Genomic DNA, 20553 nt, shown 5'->3' on the forward strand with positions numbered 1-20553 from the left:
TTTTCTCATCTGTCAAATGGCAATAACGCCAAATTTGTGAGGATCAAATGAGATGGTGGCAAGAAGAGTGCTTTGTAAACTGTAGAGTTCAGGCCTCATAGGAGGGAGGGGCAGTTGTTACTGCCATTGTTATGAATTTACCTTCCAGCAGAGACCAGAGAGTCTGGTCTGGCCTACCTGTCAGGTGGGAGGCCTCCTCAGAGCCTCCCCACCTCAGAGTTGGACAAATCTTCCTCATTGACCACCATGGAATCTCGGGCTTTTGAGCTGGAATGGCCTAAGGGATCCTCAGATGCCATCCCTTTGTGGCGGTCCAGACAGGAAAAGGGCTTGCCCTGGGAGGCACACAACAGGTTAGTGGCAAAGCTGGGCTCCAAATCCAGCCCTCTCTTTCCTACAAGACTCCTTCCTCTATCCTGGCCTCTAAAACGGGGTCCCCTGGAATCTTCATGGCAGCAATGCCCCAGCTGGTGCCCCAAGTTAGCAGGCTCTGGCTGGGCCCAGGACTCTGGGAGAGAGGGGCTGTCAAGGGCATCCCTCCAAAGCTTTCATGCCCTGCTGGGCTCCTGCCTCCTCCAGGAAGCCTTCCCTGACTAGCACCCAAAAGGCTGGAGTGAGTTCCTTCCCACACCCCTCCCTTGACAGAAAACCGGCTTAAAGATAAAAGCTGTCTGTTTGCTTGTCTGCGGGACCCTAGACTGAGAGTTTCTTCACGACAGGGAACAGCTGGATTGATCTGGACTGCCCTCTACAGGGGCCTAGCCCAGACTGAGGGCAAAGAGAATGAGAGAGGAATGGGAGAAGGGGATGCAAGGGCGGGCGGGGCAAGCGATCTGCGCGCTGACACAAGCTGCGACAGGGAAGAGGGTGGGGCTGGCAGGACCGGGGCACAGAGGCTCCGCCCCCTCGGACGTCAATTCCCGGGGCGGGGAGGGGACTCTCCATCCCCCGCGGCCCATTCCCCTCGGCGGGCTCCTCCCGTGGGAAGTGCTGTCTCGGCAGCGGGAGCCCAGCCACATGGGTGCTAGGAATGAGGCTGGGCAGCAGGGCGGGCGCTTTCGTGGGCAGCGCTCAGGGTGGGGCCCGAGCGGGGCTTCCCCTTGCTCGGACCTGGGGAGGGGGCGGCTCTGGGTGGAGAGTCCTGCAGGGCGGGCCGGTGCGTGGGCCGAGGGAACGGAATGCGTCCCTCCTCCGCCTGCGGAGCAGCAGCTAGGCAACACCTGGGCCGGTTAGAGATGCAGCCCCTCGGTCCTTCCCCAGACCCGCCGATTCAGAATCTGCATTTTAACAAAATCTCAGGTGACTCCTATGCTCGTTCCCGTTGAGAAGCCCTGTTCTACGAGAATCTGCCTGCGTATTTACAGACTGAAAGAAAAGAGAGATTACTTTCCTACTTTCCTTTTATTTCTTCTTTATGTTTCAGTTAGGGCATTCTCTTGATTTTCTTTTTCAAAATCAGGAGCGCATAGATAGGATATATTACCTACGACTTGCATTCCATTACAGGGAAGACGGTATTGCAAGACATTTGTTATAAAAGCGGGGGTGGGGCGTGCTGAGGCTGGGAGCCCACCGATGAGCACCCACTCCTGTTTTCAGTCAGCGACATTGGCCCTGAGGAGACAGAAATGGTGGGTCTGAATGAGCAGACTTTAAACCCTAGGAGCTTCCAGTCTGGCAGGGGAAGAAGAGACAGACACCTATCGCCGCCTTCTTCACCTCAGTTTCCTCACCCATGAAATGAGCTTAATCATCAATCTCCACCTGCCTCCACATGGGGTTGGCCAGGCTCCAAAGAGCTCAGGGACAGGGATGGGACAAGTGAGGTCGGAGGGTCTCCTGCTCACCCCTCTGCCTCTGGCGCTTCTCCTGGTCCTTCAGGGTCCAGCCCTCAGCCCTCCTGCTTCTCTCCCAGGGCCTCGTCTTCCTCTATGGTCTCACTCTCTCTTCCTCCTTCCTCCCCACCTCCCCCCCAAAACACATCTGTCTGAAACTTGCTCTGAATTAGCACTGTTTCTGGGGGGAGCAAGTGTGCACTGGGTGCTGATTACATGGGGGGGCGCCGCTCACACACTGGCTCTTTTATGCCAGCCCTGCAAGAAGATGATGACACCCCAATGAACAGATGAGGAACCAAGGCTCGCGAAGAGGAGTGATTTGCACCCAGGGCACACAGCCAATAAGAGGCCGAGATGGAACAGGAACTCAAGCTTTTGGCTCCCACTCCACGGGGCTTCCTTAGCTGGAAAACAGGAAGCAACTTTTAATGACCTTGGGGAGGACTCAGTTCAAAGTCCCACCTCAGGGATCTGGCTGTGGCCACATTGCGCCACTCCCTGCAAGTTCTGCTTCTAGAACAGTGCTCCTTCCTCCGTTCCCCAAGTATCCCTTCGCTCATCCCACGAATAGTTATTGAGCACTGAGTAATTGTCAACACAGTTCCAGAAGCCAAGGCACACAGAAAACAAAACAGACAAAATCCCTGCCCTCCTGGAGCTTCTGTTCCAACAGGAAACCAGGCAATGAACACATGACGTGTAGACGGTGTTGGGTGCTATGGAAACAACAAAGCAGAGAAGAGGAGAGCCGGGGTGGGGAGGGAGGTAGCCATTCTAATTGATAGTTAGGGGGTCTCACTGAGAAAAGGACCTACAGAAAAAGAGCTGGAGGAACTGGAGGAGAAGCCCTGTGGCTGTCGAGGGGAAGACTGTGTGGGCAGATGAAAGAAGAACAGCAAAGGCCCTGAGGTGGGAGAGGAACATGAAGGAGGCCGGTGTGCCTGCAACAAGTGCGCGAGAGGAGAGCGGGAGGAGATGGAGGTGGGGATTGGGTGGAGCCTTGTGGGGACTCGAAGGATTGGCTTTTACTCCAAGTGCAGTGGAGGCATTAAAATGACATGACCTGACTTGTGTCTTAGAAGGATCACTCTGGCTGCTGAATTGAAAACAGACTGTAGGAGACAAATGCGATAGCAGGAGGGCCAGTGGGGAGGGTCCAATAATCCGGGAGAGACGGGCGATGGCCATGGCGGTGGCAGTAAGCTGGAGTGTGGGTGAGATGGGGTCGGATTCTGTCTGAATTCTGAAGGTAGGGCCAACAGGACTTGCTTTGCTGACAAATTGGATGTGGGATGTGAGAGAAAAAGGAGTGAAACATGATCAGCTTTCAGCCCAAGAACTGGAAGTTTCCTTTTGCTGTGGGAGGAGCAATTCACTTCAAGAATTCAGCTGTGGACATGCAAAGTTTGAGAAGATTATAAGCATGCAAGTAGAGCTGTTGAGTGAAATTAGATCAATGAGCCTGGAGTTCGAGAGAGAGCTCTGGACTGGAAAATCGACATTTGAGATTTGCCAGCACACAGGTGGAATTTAAAGCCTGATGAAATCACCAAGGGAGTGAGTGTAGATGGAAGAGAGAAGAGACCAGGGAGTGAGTCCTGGGCATTTCACTGCTTAGAGGTTCAGGGGATGAGAAGGAAACCCCAAAATAGCAGTCAGTGAAATAGGAGAAAAATGAGAACATCAAGATGTCTTAGAAGACAAGAGAAGAAAGCATTTCCAAGAGGAGGGGATGATCAGCTGTGTCGCAGGCAATTTATCAGTCTAGTAAAATAGAGGGATTGAGAATTGACAATTAGAATGGAAGAAAATTTTGCAGATCGTATATCTGATAAGGGACTTGTGTCTAGAATATATAAAGAACTCTCAGAACTCAACAATAATTTAAAAAATAATGCAATTAAAAATGGCAAAGTTGGGACCGGCCCGGTGGCGCAGCGGTTAAGTTCACACGTTCCGCTTCTCAGTGGCCCGGGGTTCGCCGGTTCAGATCCCAGGTGTGGACACGGCACCGCTTGGCACGCCATGCTGTGGTAGGCGTCCCACATATAAAGTAGAGGAAGATGGGCACGATGTTAGCTCAGGGCCAGGCTTCCTCAGCAAAAAGAGGAGGACTGGCAGTAGTTAGCTCAGGGCTAATCTTCCTCAAAAAAAAACAAAATGGGCAAAGGATTTGAATAGACATTTCACCAAGATACAGATGGCCAATAAGCACGTGAAGAGATGTTCAACATCATTAGCCACCAGAGACATCCAAATCAAAACCACAGGAGCCGGCCTGGTGGCATAGTGGTTAAGTTCACATGCTCCAATTCAGTGGCCTAGGGTTCGCAGGTTTGGATCCCAGGCACGGACTGGCTCATCAAGCCATACTTACTGTAGCGGCGTCCCACACACTAAGTAGAGGAAGATTGGCACAAATGTTAGCTCAGGGCTAATCTTCCTCACCAAACGAAAAACAAAAACAAAACAAAGCAAAACCACAGTGAGATACCACTTCACACCCACTAAGATGGGTATAATCAAAAAGACAGATAAGAACAAGTGTTGGTGAAGATGTGGAGAAATTGGAACCCGTATACACTGCTGGTGAGAATGTAAAATGGTGCAGCTGCTTTGGAAAACAGTCTGGCAGTTCCTCAAATGGTTAGACGTAAAGTTACCTTATGAGCAGTAATTCCACTCCTAGGTATATGTGCAAGAGAAATGAAAACATTGATCCACACAAAAACTTGTAGACGCACAACACCAAGAGTAAACTGTAATGTGAACTACGGACTTTGGGTGACTGTGATGTGTGAGTGCAGGTTCATCAATTGTAACAAATGTGCCAGTGTGGTGCGATTTTATTGATAATGGGGGAGACTATGCATAAGTGAGAGCAGAGGCCATATGGGAAATCTCTGAACCGTCATATCAGTTTTGCTGTGAATCTAAAACTGCTCTGACAAAAAAGAAAAAAAATACTTGTACATGAGTATTCATAGCAGCATTCATAATAGTGAAAAAAGTGGAAATGACCCAAATGTCCATCAACTGATGAATGGACAAATAAAATCTGGTATATCCATATATCTGTGGAATATTATTTGTCAATAAAGAAAAAAATGAGAGCCAGCCCTGATGGCCTAGTGGTTAAAGTTCAGCAGGCTCCACTTTGGCAGCCCGGGTTCAGTTCCCGGGCACAGAATCTCAACACTCGTCTGTCAGTAGCCATGTTGTGGTGGCAGCTCACACAGAAGAGCTAGAAGGACTTACAACTAGAATATACAACTATGTACTGGGGCTTTAGGGAGGAAAAAAAAGGAAGATTGGCAACAGATGTTAGCTCAGGGTGAATCTTTCCTAGCAAAAAAAAAAAGAAAGAAAAGGAAAAATGAAATACTAATACATGCTACAATGTAGATGAACCTTGAAAACATTATACTAAGTAAAAGAAGCCAGGCACAAAAGACCACATATTGTATGATTCTGTTTTTATGAAACGTCCAGAATAGGCCAATCTATATAGAGACAGAAAGTAGATTAGCAGTGGCCTAGGGCTGTGAGCTGAGGGGTTGGGGTAAAATGCGGAGTGACTGCTGAAGGGTACAGGGTTTCTTTTGGGGGTGATGAAAATGTTCTAAAAGTGGTTATGCTGCTGGTTGAACAACTCTGTGAGTGTACGAAACATCATCGAATCGTACACTTTATATGGGAGAAGTGTATGTTACGTAAATTATATCTCAATGAGGCTATTACCAGAAAAACTGATGATTGGATTTAGCAATGCGAAAGTCACAGGTGACCCTGACAAAAGCCGTTTTGGTCGAGTGGTGGGGACAAATCCTGACTGAAGTGTGTTCAAGAGAGAAGAGGACAAGTGAAGGCAGCAAGTGCAGACCTTGTCACAGAGTTTTGCTGTGTAGAGAAATGGGGCAGAGGGGAGGGAGATGTGAGGTCAAGAGAGGGTTTTTGGTTTTGTTGTGGGTTTTTCTGAGATGCAAGAAATTATGGGGTGTTTTGTTTTGTTTTGTGCAGGGGAAGAGTCACCCTAAGCTAACATCTGTTGCCAATCTTCCTCCTTTTTCCTTCTTCCCGCCTGCCCCAAAACCCCAATACATAGTTGTGTTGGGAATTTTCCTAACTCTTCTCTGTGAGCTGCAGCTGCCGCAGCACGGCTACTGACAGACAAATGATGTGGGTCTGCACCCAGGAACCGAACCTGGGCTGCCAAAATGGAGTCCCCTGCACTTTAACCACTAGGCCATCAGGGCTGGCTCAAGGAATTATGTTTTAATGCTGATTGCAATGGTCCAGTACAGAGGGGAAAATGACCAGAGTGAGGTCCGTGAGCAGGCCAGAGGCAGGGGCTCTGTTGTATAAGTGGAGGGGTAGCCGCAGAGAGGGGCAAGCAGGGTTCCTCCAAGGTAGCGGGAGGGAGGATCAAAATGAGGCACAGCCCCGGGGAGGTCTGGAGAGTCTGCGGAAATTCTCCTTTGATTGCTTCTATTCTCTCAATGAAGTAGGAAGCAAGGCCATCAGCTGAGAGGGGGTTGGGGGAGGAGCTGTCAGGGATTGAAGAAGGAGGAGAAGGTGAGAAATTGTCTACAGGACCGTGGGAGAGTGTAAGGACTGGGTCCTATGGTAGGAGACAGCGCTAAGGGCCCCCTGGAGGACGGTGGGTGTGACATTGAAGTGAGACCAGTCAGCAGGGCTGTGTCTTTCTCTGGCTTCAGTCAACTGTGTGGGTGCAAGCACAGAGTTGGATTAACCAGGGTGTGGTGTTGCCAGGTGAATGCAATTTAATGAGAGAGGAGCAAGGGGGTTGAGGGTACATGCAAGGAAGTAATTATAATGATAGTCCATGGAATCTAAGCTGGTTAAGGAGGAAAGTCAGGACAGGAGAGAGGTGAGGAACAGTGGGGGAAAAGCGGGGAGGAGCAGTGGGTTGAAGGTCCGCGTGGGTCAGGGAACCATTGGAGTCAGGGTTCTAGCGGGAGTGAGCAGAAAAGACAGAAAGTGATATGAAGAGGATGGGATACTTGATGTTGAAATTAGGAAGGGTAGGGGCACAATTATTGGTAATGACAAGGTCCAGGAAATTACCTTGGCCGTGAGGGGCTAGGAGGGAGTGGGTGATTCTCTATAGGGGAGGATCAGCTGCGTGTAACTGAACAAACCACATCGTCTTTGGAGGCAGGGCCCTGGGTAGGGCGTGGGCCTCCGATTCAGCCAGACCTGGGTGTGAAGCCCCTCTCTCCAACTGTAGGGCCCTGCACGAATTACTTAGCTTCTCTGAGTCTCAGTTTCCTCTCTTTCAAAGTGAGAGATCACTCCTGTGCCAAAAGATTATGTTCTGAAAATTGAATAGAAACTGTGTGGAAAGTGCCTAGTGTGGTTCCCGGCACAGGGTGCTCAATGATGTGGGTTGATCCCAGAATGCTCTTATCTGGAGTCCCAGGGCTGAGGAGGGGCTGATGTAGGGACCAAGACTCACCCCAGGGCCACTTCTCCCTTCCCACCACCTCAAATCATAGAAGGTATGAATGGAAGGGCCTAACTCCCATTTTACAGAATAGGAAACTCAAGTCCAGATGGGGATAGTGACTTACCCATGACTCTGCAACTCAGTTATCACAGAGGATAAGCTCCCTTTTTAACATCAACTGGAGTCAAAATTAAGATGGGAAACTTATACAGGGCAGGAAAGGTTTATATATAACATTTGACAGCCAGGCAGACTCTTCAGGATGCACCCCAGCCATTGTTCCCCTCCATTCACTGGGACAATTAAAAGTTGGTGTTGGTGAAAATGAAAAATCCTGCTGGGTACACCCCTGCTCTCTCTCCTCTTCGTACATCCCCAAGTCACCTCCACCCCCATTACAGTGACGTTCAGGTCCTATGATTGGGCAAACATTGGACCCATTATCTTTGGGAGTAGAGGGTGATTCACAGCACGTGAATTCACTGATTGCTCTTCCTGGCCCAGACAGAAGGAAGGAGAGAGGAAAAGAGGTGTCTAAGTTTCCTTCCTTAAAGAACTTAATTCAAGTGGGGAGGGGTGGAGCACAGCACCAGGCCGCACCCACGAGGCCTGCCCCTGCGGAGTTCCAGCCCGAGCCAGTCTTCCTGGGGTGAATCCCTCCTGCTTTCTGGACCCCGGTTTCCCCATCTTAAAGTGGGAAGAGAGTGAACAAAATGATCGTCAAAGGCCCTCCCAGCTCGGGCCTGCAGGGGTCTAGAAATGTGTGGCCTGGCACCTTCTTTGCTGCCCTGGCTGTCCAGGGAAAAGCACGGGGAGATAGGGCAGAAGTGGATCCAGCAGATGCAATGGAAATATCACCTCCTTAGGGAGGCCTTCCATGATCACACTATCTAATGATGTACATTGATCTCTGTAGTTCTCTCTTTTTCACACTCGAATGCACATGGAGTTGTTCTCTCTCCCATTATCCTGTTTTATTTTCTTCTTAGCACTATCTGAAATGTCTTATTTATTTGTTTACTCAACTATTGTCTTTCTATGGTAGAATGTCAGTTCTAGAAGATCAGGGACTTCACCTGTAATATCTCAGGGTTTAGCCCAGCACTTGGTACACAGCAGGCGCTTAGTGTTGATGTGTTGGTTGATGAATGAATGAATGGATGGATCTTATGGGTGGTACCAGGTAACTCTGATCTGTGCCAACTCTTCCAAGAGGAGCAGTTGAAAAACAGAGCTCTGGAGTCAGCAGACCTGGATTCAAGTCCCACACTGCCCATTAGTGGTTGTATGACCTTAGGCATGTCACTTGACCACCCTTGGTTTCTTCATTGTAAATTGAGGATAATGATCCCACATCTTGAGGTGTATTTTTAGGAATTAGAGGTCACGTATGTAAAGTGTTCTGGTACATAGTAGGTATCCAGGTAATGTTAGTTTCCTTTCTTTTCCTTCCCTGCTGGGATGTGGAGGTGGTAGGTCAAGGGTTTGGAGACTCTGAACCCAGCCAAAGAAGGTTTCTTATCTATTTCCTGTCTTTAAAGAGAAGGTAAAACAAAACAGCAAGCAAGTGCACTGAGGATAGTGCAAGGGACTTGCCCAAAGTCACACAGCCAAGCAGTGGAGTAAGCAGCAGGTCCCCTCCCTGGAAGCCCCTGATCCCAGACAAGATGGAAGGAGGGGACAAGGGCAGGATCTTGCTTGGGCTGGCCTCCAGAAAGAGGAAGCAGCTGCTCTAGTCTGGGAGTCAGGCTCCTGGGTTCTAGTCCGAGGTCTGTCAGAGGTAAGCTGGTGACCTAGGAATGTAATTTACCATTTCTAGGTCTTGGTTTCTCTTTCCATACATTGGGCATATAACTCCTTGCCCAGCTATCTTACAGAATGGGAGCGTTAGGAAAATGATATTTAATTTACGAGAGAATATTCACAGTGATGAATCACACAGACTCAATTTATAAAATTTTGCTACAAGCACATATTTAAAATCAGAAAAAAAGATTGAAAGTAACAATAAGCCTCATCCCTCTAGACTCTGTAAAGCAGGAGAGAAAAACATGTAAACACATTCTTTCAATAGAACATGTTTTGACAAATATGAATAATCAAATCGAATTTTTAAAAATATTTATTGACCTTCTCTGGGGCAGATGAGGAAACTGGCTCAGAGAGTTTTAGCGACTTGTCTAAGGGCACACAGGACCTGAGAAAGCTGAGAAGAGGCTTTCAGGTAAGACTTTCGCCGGTCACCCGGGAAGCTGCTTCCAGAAGGGGCTGCAGAATGGCCCGAGACACTGGGTCAGGAATACCAACCCCCAGTTCCAGCTTCCCTCCAGCCTCCAGCCTCCAGCCCGGTAAAGGCCCTGGGTCTGTGCAGGTGTAATGGAAAGAGCATGCGCCTACAGATTCAATAGCCCAGATTCAGCCCCAAGGCCTGGACTCATTTGCTGTACGACCTTGAGGGAGTCACCCCTCCTCTCTGAGCCGGTTTCCCCTCCCCTAAACTGGAACATTAATGCTAGCCAGGCTGCGGTTAGCAAGGGCCAATCGAGAAAGTGCATTTAAAAGTGTCTACCTCGGTAGACAGTTTGTCACCTTTTCTCGACCCTGGAAGATTGCGCAGAGCAGGGGGGGGACGCTCTGTGGAGCTGAACAAGCGGCGCGATCTCTCTGAGTTTCTGAAAATAGAAGATAATCAGGACCAGGCCAGGTGATTTTTAAATTCCTTCCAGAGCCAAAAATCAGACTCTGGAAGTTCTTAGTTCGATTGCACTACAAACTCCACAGGTCACTTCCCTCTCGCTCGCCCCTGGAGGGCGCAGTCCCCTTAATTCCAGGCCCTGCCTCCGTCCAGGCCAATCACTGTGAGCAGAAGTTCTTTAAGGACCAAAGGAGGGAATTCAGACGGAGGGCAGGGCAGGGGCGTGCCTTCCAGCCAATCGGAATCTCCCTGGCGACCAATAACTCACGTGCAAAGCTCTGCTGGCCAATGGCAGGGGCGTCGAGAGGCGGGGAGTTCCCGTTGTGTGACAGCTGCCCGGACCAATGGGCATGTCGCCCGCGGCCTATAAGAGTCGGCTGGGCCCGGGGCGACAGGCTTTAGGGTCGGTTGGTCGTTGCCGCCGGAGGTGTTCCCTGGGTTCGCCTCGCCGTCGCTGCCGTCCGGTACCTGCGCCCCCGCCTTGGCCCCGGCCCCGGCCCCGGCCCCGGCCCAGCCGCTCTCCCTGCCCTGCTCCCCTTCACCACCCCCACGGTTTCTGCCGTCGGGGCCCAGGGGCCGGGCTAACGATGCCGACGGAGAGCGGAGCTGAGAACGCGGACCGGGCGGCTGCTCAGGTGGGGACAGCTGCGGCCTCGGCGGTGGCCACGGCCGCCCCGGCAGGCGGCGGCCCCGACCCGGAGGCCTCCTCGGCCTCCCTCGGACGGCACCTGAATAGGCTGGGCTGGCCACAGGTGAAGCGGCTGGATGCGCTCCTGAGCGAGCCGATTCCCATTCACGGGCGCGGCAACTTCCCCACGCTGAGCGTCCAGCCCCGGCAGATCGTGCAGGTGAGAGGGTGCTGGGCGGGGATCGGGGGCCTCTGTTCTGAGGCTCTAGTGGCTGAGAAGTGCCCGGAGTCTGTTCAATTCGCTGGACAGCTAGGGAAATGAGGCTCAGAGAGGGATAGGGACTGTAACGAAGTCGCACAGTATTGATGGTAGACCATACCCCTTCTCCCTGCACCTCATAATCTCTCCCGACTTGACTTTCCCGTCCCCGCCCTTGGGGAGACCTGATTCCCCTTGACGGTGCACACAGGTCCTGGCTGGGAGAGGGGAGGAAAATGGGAAGGGATCCAGTAGCAGGGGGGAGAACAGCCCCACCTGTAAGGAGAAAAGATGCCAGGCAGCCCTGGGTGGGTTGGTGTTCATGCTAGAGTCCAAAATAGTTCTTTTCAGCCCCAAATCATCATCCCTGGGCCTCGCCCCGGACCCCTTCCCTCTCTCGAGGTTCTAGGGGCAGACTCTGTCTTTTGTTCCCACAGCCCTAGGCTCAAGAGCCGCCTGGCTGGGCGAAAAAGCCGAGAAATCCCAGCAAGGATTCCCCCACTCTCAGCCCCTGAGGGTTGTGGCAGGCAGAGGTTAACTAAGCACCAGGACAGACCTGATGCCCATACGCCAAAAAGCAACATCAGGTGTCCAGTTTAGGTGTTTCTCCCCATCTCCAAGATTGGAAACAAAGGCTGGCCCACGTCTCAGGCCCCAAGCCTGAGGAGCAGGAGAAGAGAATTCTGGCAACCCCTCTCCTCTTCCTTAGACTCCCACTTCCCTTTACCTGACCCTCAGCAACCCTAAAATTGCTCTTCCACCTGTATATCCCAGGCACTGTCATGCTCTGAAATACTAGAGATTATTGGTAATTATTGTACCCATTTTATAGCTGGGGAAGCTGAGGCCCCAAGAGCTGCCTCGCTGAGGGCAGTGAGCTGCCTAAGATTACCTAAAAAGGTAAAAATCAAACCCAGAGGATCTTGGGTCTTCCCAGGAGCCAGCTGCTGCAAGCCCAAGGTTTTCCCACCCCTTCCCCAGTTCCCCAGACTCAACTTCTAGGCCTTAGGGGAGTCTTCTGATAGAAGAAACCAGAAAAATCCAGCCACAATTCCCACATATTTCCGCCAGCAGATGGACTTTCTTTCTGGGGAGGTAGCCATACAAGCTAGGTGAAGCCGGCTGTTCCCCTGCCTCCTGCTGCCTTAGCTTCCACAGAGGGGGAGGGGTGCTTGCTGGGGGATTACCTCGCCCTCCCTCCCAAGGAATGGGAGGAAGTGGGGGCAGATTCCCCAGGGCTGACTCACCCGCAGCCCCAGTGGTGCTCACTGAGGCATTCCTCGGCTGCCGGCTGCTGGTTGTCATGGGGTAATTAGGAAACCAGTTGATGCTTTTCTCTCCAGGGCAGTCAGGTCAACCTTGGGGACTCAACTGCTGTACCTCCAGGACTGCTGTCTCAGGCATGGGAGGAGGAGGAGGTGGAGCCTAGTGTGGCAGTTCCCCTCTGTAGGGACAAGGGGTGCCCCAGAGGGGAAGTCCCTGACAGGGCCAGGGACCTTTACTGGTGCTTGCTCTGTGACAAGCCCCGTTCAGGACACCAGGGGCATAGACGTCACTTGGACTCAGCCTCCCTGCCTTGCAGGTGCTCCCAGCCAGGTGAGGGAGGTTGCAGGTCAATAGGAGCTGACTCTACAATGCAGCTAATAGTACAACATCCTCCTAGACCAGGCTCGGAGCTGTGACAGAACAGGGAGCTGTCGGCTGTGGTGCGGAGGGGCAGCGGAGGCTTCAGATCTGGGCTGGGAGGTAGGACATCTGGCTTCAGGGCCTGGACTGTTGTCAGTTCCCCTTGCCGGGCCCAGTGTCCTCGTCTGTTCAATGGGGATGGGTTGAAGTGCTCTCCAACACACTTTCTGGTTCCAGAATCCACGGCACAGCTGCCTTCACCTGGTCTGCACGGTGGCCTCCACAGGGAAGAAAGTCAATAACCTGACAGGAATCTGCAGCTGGCAGCTTCACAAACTGTTGGATATGTGTGTGTGTGTGCGGGGGTCGGGGGCTGCTGTGTGTGTGTGTGTGTGTGTGTGTGTGTGTGCGGGGGGCGGGGGCTGCTGTGTGTGTGTGTGTGTGTTTAGGATGCTGGTTGTTGACTTTGGGCTGCTCACTAGTGCTGAGTTGTTCCACAGTTCAAGAATTGCAGTCTTTCTCCCTCTCTACCCTCACAAGACTTCGCCTACAGCAACACTCTGAACAGCTAGAGATGCGGTTCTTTCTTGTACCTGGGCTAGAGGGACCCACTCTCCTGTAGGAGGCCCCCCTGCCCATAGTTCTGGAAGGCCTGATTCTAATTAAACTGAAATGCTTATTAGCTGTGTGAACTTGGATAAATCCTTTGCCCTCTCTGGGCCCAGAGGATTGAATTAGACAATCTGATCTCTCCAGTTGCAGCCAGAGGGCCTGCATTAGGCAGCTCTGGATTCAAGTTTTGTAAGCCTGCTGGCTGACAGCACCTATGATCTCCCTGCTGGTTTCAGCAGTGGCCTGGGAACAGAGTGGTTCTGAGGAGGGCCTTGGCACAGGAGAAAGGAGGGTGTAGCCACAATCCCCTCCGTTGCTGGAAAGTCTGATTCGGGAGGCTCCACACTGCCCTGCAGTCCTTGGGTGTGGCGGTATCTGGGGACCGCCTGCCAAGCTGGCTGTATTCACACCTGGGAAAGAGACAACAGCCTCTGGCTGGCTGACGCAGCCGGCCCCACAACCTGACGCAGGTGGTTTAACAAGGGTACTGCTACCGACTCACCAGGCCAGATGCCATGCCCTGGGGTGGGCATTAGCCTGGGAGCAGGAGCTGGCACTGAGTAAGGCTCAGTCAGCAGTAATGGGCCTTGGGGAGGGGGCTAGACTGCTCTGCGGGTCTGGCAGGGTCCTTGAGACAAAGCCCACTTCTCTCCTTGGCCTGCATAGGCACAGCTGCCAGCTGCCAGGGTGTGGGTTAGAAATCCCACAGGCTGGACGGCAGCAACAGGCCCCTTACTCCAGCCTCCCCTGTCTGTCTGACCAAGGCATCCCCAGCGCTCACCTTCCTGCTCCCCAACTACTCTGGCTCTTGGCTTCAGTGACTGGAGGGTTACCCTCACTTTGAAATTTTGAAAGGGAAGGAGGATTGGAATCCCGGCTTCGGGCCTCTGCTTCTTCTGAACCCTGGGACAGCAGTGCGGTAGAAAGAGGATAGACTTTGGAGTCAGCCACATCAGGATTTGAAGGCACCTCTATGTGATCTTGGACAGGTGACTTCACTCCTGTGAGCCTCAGTTTCCCCATCTGTAACTTGGGATCATAAAGATCTATCCCCCATAGATTCTGGTGAGAAGGTCCACTGCCTGGCACCCAATAGTTGCCTAATGAATATCCCCCTCCCCTGTTGCCCCCCCACGTTCCTGAGGGCCAATAGTTTACCCCCCCCCCCCATAGCCATGATAATACCTTCTCCTAGTCAGGGTTCTCCTCCCGGAAGCCTTCCTGGAGGAGCCGCCCGCCTCGGATTGCCCCACTACAGCTTGCCTCCTCAGCACTTCGGTGCATTCTTTGCAGTAATTCCCTGCGAGGCGAGGAGGGCAGCCCGGCCTGGTGCTGACTTTGCAGCAAGGTGGGGCTGCGGAATCACTCAAGGAATGCCGCCTGGTCACTTTCGGGGTTGGTGTGTGCAGTTCTCTGTGTTGCTGAGAAAACTGAATGTCAGGGCGCAGCTCCTCTCTTCTCCCCACCTGGTCCTAGGTCCAGGGAGACACCTCTGGCTAGAGAAAAGGGTTCAAGATGACTTGTGGGTTCCCATCATGCTCATGTGCTGGCGGATGGGGCCTGTACACCTCTGCCCACGTGGCCTGGGAGGCTTCCTGAGGTCTTGACCCATCTCCTCTCCCAAAAGCAGAAACAGTTTGGGTTTTAACTTCCAGTCCTGCCATTTCTGAATGGCTTCCCCTCTGAGCCTTAGGTGTTTCACCATGGTAAGCCTCAGTTTCTTCATCTGTAAAATGAGTATAATATTTGCCTCACTGGGTCCTTGTAAAGATGAATTAAGATGAGTGTCATAATCAAAAGAGCACGCACGGACTTGAAAATCCAACTGACCTGAACTCTAGTCTCCACCTGGCTGCTCTCTGACCTTGGATGTGTTTCTTAACCTCTCTGTGCCTCATGTCTCTCATCTGTAAATTGGGATAATAATACTCAGTGATAGGCTTGTTGTTGAGGGTTAATGCAGTAAAGTAATGTGAACTGCCAGTTACATTCCTGAGACATTTGAGCAGCTAGGATCATGCCTGGCATGAAACTACATATTTTACTTGCAGTTTTGGACAGGTAATAGAACACAGCAGTTAAGACATGGTTTCTGCATTCCCAGCTGTGTGATCTTGGGCCCCTCTGTGCTTTCATTTCGCCATCTGTAAAATGGGAATGATAGTACCTATCTCATAGAGTTATTGTGAGAATTATGTGAGTTTATATCCTAATATATAAAATGCTTAGATCAGGACTTGGCATTTAGTAAATTCTATGTGTCTATTTGCTATCACTATTGCTGGTCTCTCTGAGTCATTCCTCCAACTGGGCCACTCTCCAGTTTAGGAAATCAAGGCTTAGAGAGTTAAATGAGTTTCCAAAAGTACGACAGCTGGTAAGTGGTTAACAGGAGTTATGTTACTGTGATTGTTACATAGAAGCCCACAGTGGACGCTGGGGGCCCAGGCTCCTGACTCCTCTCCCTCCTGTTGTCCCCTCCATAGGTTGTCCGCAGCCGCCTGGAGGAACAGGGACTGCGTGTGCATGGTGTGCGACTGCACGGCTCAGCTGCCAGCCATGTGTTGCATCCGGAGAGTGGCCTGGGCTACAAGGACCTGGACCTGGTGTTCCGCGTGGACCTGCGCAGCGAGGCATCCTTCCAGCTGACCAAGGAGGTGGTGCTGGCCTGCCTGCTGGACTTCCTGCCAGCCGGCGTGAGCCGGGCCAAGATCACACCACTGACACTCAAGGAGGCGTATGTGCAAAAGCTGGTGAAGGTGTGCACGGACACGGACCGCTGGAGCCTCATCTCGTTGTCCAATAAGAGTGGCAAGAACGTGGAGCTCAAGTTTGTGGACTCAGTCAGGCGCCAGTTCGAGTTCAGTGTAGACTCCTTCCAGATCATCCTGGACTCCCTGCTGCTCTTTGGCCAGTGCTCATCCACACCCATGTCTGAGGCCTTCCACCCAACCGTGACAGGTGAGAGCCTGTACGGGGACTTCGAGGAGGCCCTGGCCCACCTGCGGCACCGTGTCATCGCCACACGCAGCCCTGAGGAGATCCGCGGTGGTGGCCTCCTCAAGTACTGCCACCTCCTGGTGCGGGGCTTCCGGCCGCAGCCCTGCACTGACGTGCGTGCCCTGCAACGTTACATGTGCTCTCGCTTCTTCATCGACTTCCCAGACCTGGTGGAGCAACAGCGCACACTGGAGCGCTACCTGGAGGCCCACTTTAGCGGGGCCGACTCAGCTCGCCGCTATGCCTGCCTGGTGACACTGCACCGGGTGGTCAACGAGAGCACCGTGTGTCTCATGAGCCACGAGCGCCGTCAGACCCTGGACCTCATCGCCATGCTGGCACTCCAGGCGTTGGCCGAGCAGGGCCCAGCTGCTGCAGCTGCTCTGGCCTGGCGCCCTCCAGGCACCGAAGGGGTTGTGCCTGCCACTGTCAATTACTACGTGACCCCCGTGCAGCCTCTGCTGGCCCGGGCCCACTCCTATCCCACCTGGCTGCCATGTAACTGACTCAGACCCTGGCCAGAAGGGATGGGGCCTCCCCGGATGGAGTGGGGCCTTCAGGAGTGGGTGGAAGACATGACCAGAGACAGGCATCCTGTGCCAGGTGGCCCAGCACTGCTGCAGGGTTGAGCCCTCAACTGAACAGACCAGACTCCCCTAAGTGAGGCCCTTGTGGGCATAAGGCCAAGCTGGAGTTCTTGCAGACGGACCCTTCGGTTATTGCACCACACTTTTGGACCAGCATGATTGTATGGTGCAAGGGCTGTTTGTCTTGAGGGTCAATTGCCTTTAGGAGATAAAGCATGTTTGGGGTGGTAGCCTCAATGCCCATCATCTTGGGTTGATTTCTGTGGCCTAGAAAGGGTCTTCTTGGCTAGGGCCAGCCTGCAGTGATCCCAGCAGACTCCGAGAGCCTGCAGCCCACACAATGGCTAAAATGTGGTATGTTATGGGAACTACTCACTTTGGGTCGGGCTGGGCCAGTAACAGGGCCTGGTGGTCCAACCTGGTTAATCACTGGGAGGAGGGAATCTGAGGCATGAGGCAGATACCTGGCTTTGGAGAGGGGTAGGTTTAGCCCAGGCCCATAATACCCCTGTCCCAAGCTGTCAAGGTGTGCAGTGAAGGGCAAAGTGGCCTGGGGTGGGTCACAGCTCATGCCCCTTCTGGGGTGTTGCTCCCTTCCCCTGTGTTGTAAGGACCTCCCTTGCCTGGGAGCTTGTTCTTTGGGGGGTGCTGGGTTCAAAGTGGCCACAGTCAAGTGCTCCCACCCCACTAGCCTGGTTACAAAGTCCTCACTTGGGGGAGGGGAGCCGTGCCCCGCCTCGTTTCCCATCCTTCTGGATTTGTTACTATTTTGCACTCTTAACACCTACCAATAAAGATCGTCTACACTGAGACTAGCACCATGCTTTCTCCTGGGAGAAGAAACTTCCATGGCTGTGGGGGCTGTGGCTGCCTCTGCCAGCCTGAGTCTGGCTTAGATTGTGGGAGGGGGGTTAGTGTCTGAGTCCTGCGCTGGGGCTGGGGTAATGCCCCGCCTTCCCTCAACACCAGCCCCAGCTCAACAGCTGTGCTAGGAGCTCATGTCTACACGTGTGACTTGCACCTGCACATTGCCTCAGCAAGTCTCTTGCTAAAGAGTAAATATTTCAATGTTTCCTGCCTAGAGTCCTAATGCCCCTGGACCTGGCCTCACATTCTGGTGAGGTCTGCTGGACCCCAGCTCTGCCCACCCCACCCCATCCCTTCCCAGGAAGCAGGTGGAGAACAAGCGGCGTGAATCCAGACTGGAGATCCCTCCAGTAGTGGCAGCTGAGACTGGGGGACTTCTAGGGTCCGCCAGAGCCCAGGTTTGGCCTCCCTGGCTGGGAGAGGCTCCTTCAATCCTCTGCCCCCTCTCCTACCCCCAAGTGCTGACGGGCACACACCAGCTTGCTGTAAGCAGCTCCCCCAGAGGGGCAGGGTCTCCTCTTTCCAAACCCAGCTGGGGCCACACCAGGCTGTCTGGGAGTGAATGTCAGCTGTAAGCCCTCAGGGAGCTGTTCCCTCCGGGCATCAGCCAGTCACAGGCCTGGTCGCTGCCCACTGTTTACCCAGCCTCTTTGATCCAGGAATTGCAAAGCTCTTAACATATGCAGCTTCATTAGTGGCCTCTGAAGTGTTGGCTTTGATGGTTCTAGCAAGGGTGGAAAAAACAAGGCCTCAGAGGAAGCCCCAAGTCACCTGGGTGAGTCCAGCCACCTTGCCTGCTCACTGGGTCCTTGCTGGGCTCAAAATGGCTGGAAGGGCAAGTGGAAAGGCATTCTTTGCTTGGTGACTGAAAATAGTCCCCCATCCCCACCCTGGCCATGCCCACCCAACTAGGGTCCTAGGAGGAACTCAGTTTGTCCCAGCTGCTGATTCGGGCATGAAGGAGATGCTCACAGTGTAAGCACACAGGCTTGGGGTGGGGAGCGGGTTCACCTGGATGTGCTTGTTTCAGAGGATGAGAAAGCCAGAAACTCATGGTATGTGTGTGCATACACTGCATTCAGCCTTCCGTGTGCCAGCTATCCCTTTAGGGGTTGGGAACACATCAGCAAACAAAAGACCAAGATGCCCATCCTCGTGAAGATTATGTCCTAATGGGTCAGACAGAAAATTATATTGTCTTAGAAGGTCAGCAATACTTAAAAATATATGAACAGGCTAAGAGATTGGAAGTGCTGGGATTTGCAACTTTAAGAAGAAATCAGGGTGGACCTCATTGAAAGGGTAATTTTGATTAAACAAAGACAAAGGCAGTGGGAAGCAAGCCATGCAGACGTCTGGGGAAAGAGCTTTCTGGGCAGAAGGAACTTGTCTTTTAGCGTACACGTGCTCCTGGCAGGCATGTTTGCGGGAGGGCACGTGCGCCTGAGGGTGTCTGGCCTTGTGCAGGCGCATGTGCTGAGTGTGAGAAGTGGGAGAGTGTGAGACAGGAGCTCCCAAAGACAGCTACCAGTTCTGGAGCGCTTTATTCCAGACCAGGCACTCTGCTAAGGTCCTCCTGATCATTACCTCTCATTTCATCCTCACAACAACTCCCGGAGAGAAGAGCAAGTATTATTTCCATTTTATGGACAAGAAAACTGACGCCAGAGAAGTCAAAGAAGTCAGTTTGACTCCACAGCCATTGCTGTAACCCCTGCACCAGCCCACCTCTACACTCTGATTTCACATGGGTGAGTATGACAGTATGTCTGCTGTACATATATGTGACAGGGCATGTTTGGTATGTGACAGAGTGAAAGAGTGTGTATTACTGTGACATGTGCCATTTTAGGTATGACCATGGCAGAGTGTAGCAGCGTGCCAAGATGTGCATTTTATTGATGTACATCTGACACCAGCCGTGGCTTGTGGTGACTATGTCAGAGGCCTGTGGTGGCAGCAGGTGTGTCTGTGGGTGTGTTTGGGAGTGGTGCAGTGTTTCCGGGTGTGAGAAAAACACTGACTCAGTGGCTGGCATTGTTCTCTCATGGACAATTCCTGCAGCCATCAAAGACGCCAGGACAGGCAGGAATCAAGAAGTGGGAGTCAGAGCCAGAGAGAGGAAGGCTGAGGGAGGAAAGCCCCGGCCCCTCGGCCCCAACCCCACAGTGCTCTCCAAGGAGCAGTCCACCCACCCCTTAGGACCCAGAGTGGGTGGGGGGAGCTCCAGAGGGAGAAGAAACATTGTTGTGAACTTTGGGGAACAGAAGACACCGCCAGACATTTACATGATGTGGTGGCTCCTTCAGTCCCACTCTCTGCCCTTCTCCATGCTCTGTGCCCTGGGGAGGCTGACCTCTATGGACCATGCATCAATGGCTCCCTTGTTCCCTGCCTTCCCTTTGGGTTCAGCCAATGAGAGGCCCTAGCAGAGACTGGAGTGGAGGAAGAGAATGGGGTATTTATTCCCCCTCCTCCCTCCACACCAAGTTGCCATGGTTGGCTATATTTCTCAACCTGTCAAGGGTCCTCTCCACACAGCTGCACTCTCTAGGTCCCTGTGACCTCCCCTCCCCTCCTCCCTTCAGGCCCAGTGGTTGTAAAGGCTTCCCACTATTGCTAGCCCCAGAAAGCTGCACGGTCCCTTGTTAGTCTCTTTTCTTTCTTTCTTTTTTTTTTCCAAGGAAGATTAGCCCTGAGCTAACATCTGCCTCCAATCCTCCTCTTTTTGCTGAGGAACAGTGGCCCTGAACTAACATCAGTGCCCATTCTCCTCTATTTTTTAATATGTGGGGCGCCTGCCACATCATGGCTTGATAAGTGGTGCATATGTCTGTGCCCGGGATCTGAACCGGCAAACCGCGGGCCACCAAAGCGGAGCATGTGAATGTAACCGATATGCCACTGCACAGGCCCCCTTGTTAGTTTCTTAAACCCAGCCCCCATCTTTGGAAACAGTCCCCTTTTAAAC

General features: G+C 52.6%; 1 protein-coding gene across 1 annotated transcript; it reads left to right on the forward strand.

The window, feature by feature from the left end:
* The first annotated feature begins 10358 nt into the window (after window positions 1-10358).
* Window positions 10359-17525, forward strand: TENT5B (terminal nucleotidyltransferase 5B). Its single transcript, XM_014854954.3, has 2 exons — window positions 10359-10851; window positions 15615-17525. Exons 1-2 carry the CDS (start codon window positions 10591-10593, stop codon window positions 16632-16634), a joined length of 1281 nt encoding a protein of 426 aa, XP_014710440.2. The 5' UTR covers window positions 10359-10590; the 3' UTR covers window positions 16635-17525.
* Window positions 17526-20553: the final 3028 nt, after the last annotated feature.

This window comes from Equus asinus, chromosome 5, assembly GCF_041296235.1.
Source record: "Equus asinus isolate D_3611 breed Donkey chromosome 5, EquAss-T2T_v2, whole genome shotgun sequence".
Classification (NCBI taxonomy): Eukaryota; Metazoa; Chordata; class Mammalia; order Perissodactyla; family Equidae; genus Equus; species Equus asinus.

What these genes read in the sequence shown, in the direction of transcription:
- TENT5B (XM_014854954.3), top strand. Translation starts at nt 10,591, where the DNA reads ATGCCGACGGAGAGCGGAGCTGAGAACGCGGACCGGGCGGCTGCTCAG. An exon ending in AGCCCCGGCAGATCGTGCAG is followed by an intron (nt 10,852 to 15,614) that starts GTGAGAGGGTGC and finishes TCCCCTCCATAG; the next exon opens with GTTGTCCGCAGCCGCCTGGA.